The 7,270-nt window shown below is 42.0% G+C and overlaps 1 protein-coding gene across 1 annotated transcript; it reads right to left on the minus strand.

The window, feature by feature from the left end:
• Nucleotides 1-5,979: 5,979 nt before the first annotated feature.
• On the minus strand, nucleotides 5,980-6,941 carry LOC129401805 (olfactory receptor 1J4-like). The gene is given in 2 exon segments (XM_055124696.1): nucleotides 5,980-6,797; nucleotides 6,800-6,941. Coding segments are annotated over 2 exon segments (960 nt in total).
• Between the last annotated feature and the right edge of the window lie 329 nt (nucleotides 6,942-7,270).

A 7,270-nucleotide genomic window follows, 5' to 3' on the forward strand; every position in this document is an offset into this window, starting at 1 on the left:
TACTGAGTCTGGATTTTGTCTGGGGCGATAGTAAAGCCGCGGTTTTGAGGGGCTAAAACTATTTCTTGCGAAACCTGCTGCACTTCTGCAGGGGAGACTGCAGCAATCAGTAAATCATCCATGTAATGAATAATGTATGCAGAGGGAAAAAGCATCCTAAAGGGGTCAATAGTTTGGGCTACATAGTGCCGGCAAAGGGTAGGGCTATTAGCCATGCCTTGCGGAAGGACCTTCCACTGAAAGCGAGGGTTGGGTCCTATATGGTTAGTAATCGGAACTGAAAAAGCAAAGGGTTTGCAATCCTCGGGGTGTAGGAGAATGGAGAAAAAGCAATTTTTTATGTCTATGATTATTTTTTGAAAGCCTGAGGGGATAGCAACCGGAGTTGGGAGTTCAGGTTGTAGCGCGCCCATAGGTTGCATGGTCTTATTTACACTCCTAAGGTCTTGCAACAACCTCCAAGTCCCATTTTTCTTTTTGATCACAAATATGGGGGTATTCCAAGGGGAAGTAGAGGGTTCAAGGTGGCCTAAGCATAATTGCTCCTGCACCAGCTCACAGGCTGCCTTGACCTTTTCTAGGGGCATGGACCACTGATCAATCCAGATGGGTTTATCAGATTTCCAAAAGATTTTGTCAGCCTGGAGTGCAGGGGAATGGGTGGATCCAGGGAAAATCTTTAAAAACTCCCAAGCTGACATCTGAGATTAACCCCTTACAACCCTAAGCTAAGTAGTTTTAAAAATTTTTGTTACCAGAAGTCTTGGAGATCAAATAAAACAATAAGTTTTTCAACCAATTTTGCAACTCTAGAAAATAATATTTTAAACTGAAGCATTACTCTTTGAAACTGTTTTCATAGATCACAATTATTTCAACTCACAAGATTCTCTAGGTCAAATAATTCTAATCCAGTGCAGATACAAATATATACATTGGTATAATAGCATAAGACCTTTGGACCATCAATTTTTGTGAAACACGGCAAAACTTTGACTTAATTTTGATAGTTTTTGTACTTTAGTTCAAATCATGAGCTTTCTAACTTTAACAATTCTACAATACAAACATGCTTTCAAACACAGAAAAGAGCCTTTTGGGTATATATATATATATATATATATATATATATACACACATACATACACATACATATATACACATACATACACATATACATACATATACATATTTTAACCAAACTTTGATAATAGCATAGAAAAAAATTTGAACTGTCAGTTTATGGAAACATAAGAAAACTTTGTTTATTTTGAGGGTTTCTGTACCTTTGTTGCTTGAAAAACAGCTAAATTCCTCATTAAAATTGGCTGAGGCTTGTAAGATAAGGCCTTGCACTTTCTGAATTCTTATTTCACTTTTTAGTTTTCTGGCTCTAGTTCTGTAGCTTTTTCTAGATAGTACAGATACTGGAATTCAAAAGAATTTCAATTGTTAATAACTCTTAATGTTCTTCCAATAAGAAATTTAGATTAAAACTTTCAATTTCGTTGTAGGCACCACATTCTAATTAGAAATCTTTGTTTAAACCTGATCTAAGAAGTTCCAAAGATACCTAGATCTTTTAAATTTCTGGGCTTCATATCACTCTGATCTCCCTAGATTTTGTTTGCCCAGGTCTAAGAATTACTGACTTCAAACTAGCTCTAACACTCGAGTGTTCCACAGACAGACAGACAATAAATTCACTAAAAATTAGTTCACTAAAAACATCACACGTACATGTGCGCATGTCTATAGTTGATCTTTCGATCTGACCCTTCAGAAACGACAGGGAGAAAACTGACAGACTGAGAAAGGAAGGAGCAGTCCCCAGGGCAAAGTTAAGCCCTGTCGGCCAATTGGGAATATTGCTCCCCGTTTCCCTGCCTGACCAGCCAGTTTCCTGCTTATTAAAAATGGGTCAAGAAAGCGCTTTTGTTGATATAAGCCGGCAAAACCTCTTCAAAATTGTTGAAACCTAAGGTGGTCAGATGCTAGCATTTTTCTTTCTTAGTCAAGACTAGTTCTGAGGCGGGGAACTAGTATCTTCTTATCAGACTTGGGGACTCAGAAATGAAAACACAGGACAAAGGGATTCAACCTTCCACCAGTGACTGTCTTCACTGGGAGGCTGTTTCTGCCAACTCGACAGAAATGAGAACACAGAAAGGAAAGGGTCACTGGTAGGCTGTTTCTCTAACTCGACGGAAATGAACAAGAAGGGGGGGGGCGGGGACACTCATAACAAACCACACAGATGCATGTCTGGCCGGTGAGGAACTTAGCCATAGTGGATCAGCCTGAGAGGTGACTTGCAGCCAGTGTCTAAAACAGCACCACCCTAGACCATATGTTCCTCGTGGAATCGCAGACAACCCAATCGGACACCGTAACCTTAAAGGGATCTTAAAGATGCCAAGTCGTAGAGCCACAGACTCAGTACAAGGACGAGGACGTCCAAGACTGCACAATCACTCACACACACACATACACATACACACACACACACAAGACAAGGGAATTCAAGCCTTTCCGCCAGTGACCGTTTCGTCCTTATATTAATGAGCATCAATATAACTAAAAAATTTTACCAAATCTTTTTTTCTTAACCCGTACTCCTCTTTCCCTGAATGAATTTTTGAGCTCCTTAATAAAGCTCTGTTCCTCAAATAATGAATGGCCCATGCTGAATGGGACGGCATATGAATAGGTATACCTTTTATGTTCCCCCGCCTCTGAAGGTCGCTCAGGCAGCACTGATCCTTCGGGGGCCTTCTCCGTTGCTGGCGCCGTCCGGGAGTTGGCCGTGCTTCAGGTCCCTGTTGAGGGCGCCACTTGTCCCGTCCCGCGGGACCAAGTTATTCCAGGGTCTGAAGAGGCGCTACCTGAAATAGCAAGGGCGAGAAAGAAGAGGAAGACCAAGCAAGGAACTGTTGTCAAGGTCTCGTTTATTGAAGGAAAGTACACAGAATATATAGGCTGAGGGGCAAGGCTTTTGCGAGGGGGCCAGGGTGGATCACGCGGGGCATTCGTGGGGCATTTGCGTAAGGGGGATCAGCAGACTGGAACATGATATGTCTGTCATCTTTGTGGGTCTCGCCCTTGGTATGGGATGTCTGTTTCATAATACAATATCTTGGTGGGCACTCCCTGTCTGGGGAAATGGCGAAGTTCTCCTTTTCCCAGGGTCCCGGTCCCCGACAAAGGAAGAGCAATCTGTTTCCCCATCCACCGTTTACATGGACTTGATCAAACTATGGGAATTCATTCCCCTAACAAAAACCCCCAAGGATGGGAGAGACCCCTGTTAGACAAGATCCTTTAGCTATTAGACTGCAAATAGGTTGCAAACATGCACCCAGGAAAGAATAATAAAAAGAGGAAAGAATAGAATAAAGGAAAAGCCTCATGAAATGTACCAGGAAAGTATAGAATAAGACTATTTAGTGTCCTTGAGATGCAGTGACATCATGGACAAAAATGGAATAGGAAGCTGTTAGGACTTCACATTGTAAGGATGCCTTCTATCGCTAAGTAAAATAACCCGGCCTCTGATCTTCATGTACTTGTACTAATTGATATTGATATGCATAGCAACTGTCATTTTTTGTCTCTTTCAACAACAGCTTTGCCCAAGGGATGGAAAAGTGAGAGATATTGTACTGAATAAAGGACATGAGAGCACTCTGGGCTGCCCAGGCGACCTAAGGCATGGACAGCCCCTGTGTGTTTGTCTGTCTCATTCCCTGCAAATGACCCCACTGGACAGGGATTGAGTGTGTCAAATTGATTTGCTTCAGACGTGAAACCATGAAAGATGAAACATAAAACCTTAAGGAAAAACCCTTAAGGGGTGTTTCCACCACCTATGATCCTAAAGATCCTAAGGCCTGTGCCTCTCAGAGAGAATAGATCAATGATAATAGCTCTCACACCCTGTTTTAATAGAAACTGCATTGCTGAAGCAGTAAATGGGCTAAATGTTTTGTATGCAGGAATAACTAAAATGTTTCTTAACTCTCTACTTTCCTTTTTTTAATTCACTTTTTTTTGTTGGATCACCATGAGGTACAGTTACAAAGATTTCATGTTCGAGTTTCAGTCATACAATGATTGCACACCCATCCCTGCACAGTGCACATCTTCCACCACAATTGTCCCCAGTATATCCCCATCTCGACTCACTCCCAGCCTCTATGGAAGACATTTTCCCCCAGACTCTCTCTCTACTTTGGGGCATTATGGTTTGCAACACAGATTCTGAGAGCTCTGTACTTTTTTTTCTGTTTGCCGCTTTTCTTCAAAAGAACCCCCACACCTAAGACCTGTTAAATATGATCTCTGTCTTAAGAAGAAATGGAAAAAATGACTACTGATCAACAGGTAGATAGCTAGGTGATGTAATGGCCTCAAGGTTCCCAGCTTGTTTATCCCAGATCCACCTTCCATGGTTCTTTAGGAAATAGGCAAGACAGAAATTTTAAGTTCTTCCTTCTGCCCATATACATAATACCTAGATTGAGCATTGTTCCTACTTCCTTGCACTCTGGGGTGCAATAAATTCTTTCACTTAAGAAACAAAGTCAAAAGAACTAAAGAGTAGAGCTAGATGGGAAGTGTTAGGGTTCTGGATCAGAGAGAACACACAAAACAATAAGCTTTGCGGTATAAAGTTTATTCGTCACACGTCGAAGAAGCATTGAGTTCAGAAGCTGAAACAGCTGAGAGGGCTGAGAAAGCTGACCCATGTGGGCCACGCCCTCCAGTAGGAGGGACCCTTCCCCTGTTTCCAGGGTCCTTTTATGCTCTAAGAGGACAAGGGGGTTTCCTGACCATCTCATACAACATCCTGGTGACACTTTTCCTTACTCAGTTCTGTAGATATCTCCACTGACTTCATGCAGGGTAATTCTGCCTTTTCAGCTGATTCCCATAAAGAGTGTCTGGTCCAACTGATGGTTTGGCAGAGGGAGGCAGGTTCATCTGAGCGCCGGTTAGAGCTGCTTCTTTCCAAAATGGCTGTGCTGATGCTAAGAAGAGCTAAGTATTGCCAAGAGGGGAGTGGGTCGCCACGGGAAGCAATAGGAATCAGCAAAAGGCCAAGGGGCCACTCTTCAAAAAAATGAAGAGCGTATCATATAGCCAACAACTCTGAAAATAAGAGATCCAAACTGCAACGTACACACTTGAAAGTGTGCCTTTCAAGGTGGCAGGGTGCAGGTGTGGGAGGTAAATGGAGGGAAACCTGGGGAAGGGCAGAGACACTGGTGATGGGGTTAGGGCGGGAACATAATATGTCTAAAACGCAACTACGAATAATTGTATATCATGGTGCTGTAACAAAAAAATTAAGAAATAAAATGTTTTTTCCCTCTAGTGCCCTGGAGGGCAAGACTGTCTTTTTCTTCTTTAGTGGTATCTCAATTGCAGGAGTTGATGGGAATGTATTTTACTATTTGTGCCTCCAAATAACATTCTCCAAAAAACATCCTCAATTTCTTGAGTCACCCACGTCGCTTGGAAACTCTACTCTGTTTCTTAGTTACCCGGGCGTCAAAGGAGCCCAAAGCACCAAGCCTCAGCAGCTCAGGCAGCTCTCCACACGCTCAGGTGGAGCCTCACCCATGAGTGAATATATTCCTGGACATGTCATCCTTTTTACCACTAATATTCCAAGACTAGAACAACACATTTTATATAGGTTAAAGTAACTTCTTTTTCATTCCTGCCAGTTATCATCTTTAACTCTTTCCCATTTCTAAACTCAACAAGCTGAAATACGGCACCATGAACTATAATCATTGCTATGAAAATCCCCCCAGTCAGTGAAATCTGTCTGAGAAATGTCAGAAGAATGTGACTGAGAATCCCAACCACTCTGACATGTGGGTGAAGACAGTTTCATCAGAACACTCAGAAGCCAGCGATACCATGTACAATAGCTTCCATGTTTTTAATAATATATATTTGAAAACGCATTCATATTAAGTTATTGGAGCTACAAGACTTCATTCTGTTAACAAATAATTTTAGGGTCTGTTTTATATCTCTGTTTCTCAGGCTGTAGATGAAAGGGTTCAGCATGGGGGTGACTATCATATACATCACAGAAGCAGCTATGTCTTTATTACTGGAGATGGATGGTGAGGAGAAAAAATACACTTCTGCAATTGTACCATAGAATAAAGACACCACAAGGAGATGGGAACCACAGGTGGAAAGGACTTTGAAGAATCTCTTAACAGAAGGATCCTTCAGCACAGAGGCCCATATCCAAATATAAGAGCCTACAATAGTGGCAAAAGGCAGGAAAACAATTATTCCAGTCTCAATGAAGATAAGCCATTCATTAACTGAGACATCTGAACAGCTCATCTTCAAGAGAACTGGGATTTCACAGAAGAAATGGGGGATGGTAATGTCATCACAAAAGGAAACTCGAATGAAGAGGAGGATGTGCAACAGAGAGCGGAGAGAACAGTAGATCCAGGATGCAGAAACTAAGGAGACACATTTCTCTTGCCTCATGATAGTGGCATAGTGAAGTGGGTGACAAATGGCCACATACCTGTCATAGGCCATCAATGTAAGAAGAAAGATGTCGACAGAAGCAAACCATATGTAAAAATACATCTGTGACACGCACCCTGCATAGGGGATGGACTTATGGATGCTCTGCATGTCCATCAACATTTTGGGCACAGTGACAGATGAGTAGCATATGTCAGTAAGAGCCAAGTGGCTGAGGAAGAAGTACAAGGGGGTGTGGAGACGAGAGTCCATCCAGATGAGCAGGTGATGAGCAGGTTCCCCAGCACCGTGGCCAGGTACATGACCAGGAATAAGGTGAAGAACAAACCCTGATGTTCTGGAGGTATAGGGAGTCCCAGAAGCAGAAATTCAGACACAGTGGTCCTATTACCTCTTTTCATGCTGCTCATGTTTCCGCTGGGAATGAAATGAAGAGAAAACTCTATAACTTTTATAGCCATAACCTTACAATAATGCCATATTTATATGAAAGTGTTACATTGAAACAAGTCTCCTGTCTATTTCTCAAACCAGAGGATGCAAAAACCAGAGCCTGTACCATTCAGATGCCATTGATACATCACTTCACTATGACAAACAGATTTCCTTCTTAAACAGGAGGAAAATTTTCTTTTTCTCAGAAAAAAAAGCATCAAACTATATCTTTGTGTCCCATGTACTACATAAAGCTCTCTAGGAATAACACGGTCTCAGTGTTGAATGAGCGTTTACCTTGTGT

Source organism: Sorex araneus, chromosome 1 (assembly GCF_027595985.1).
Source record: "Sorex araneus isolate mSorAra2 chromosome 1, mSorAra2.pri, whole genome shotgun sequence".
Classification (NCBI taxonomy): domain Eukaryota; kingdom Metazoa; phylum Chordata; class Mammalia; order Eulipotyphla; family Soricidae; genus Sorex; species Sorex araneus.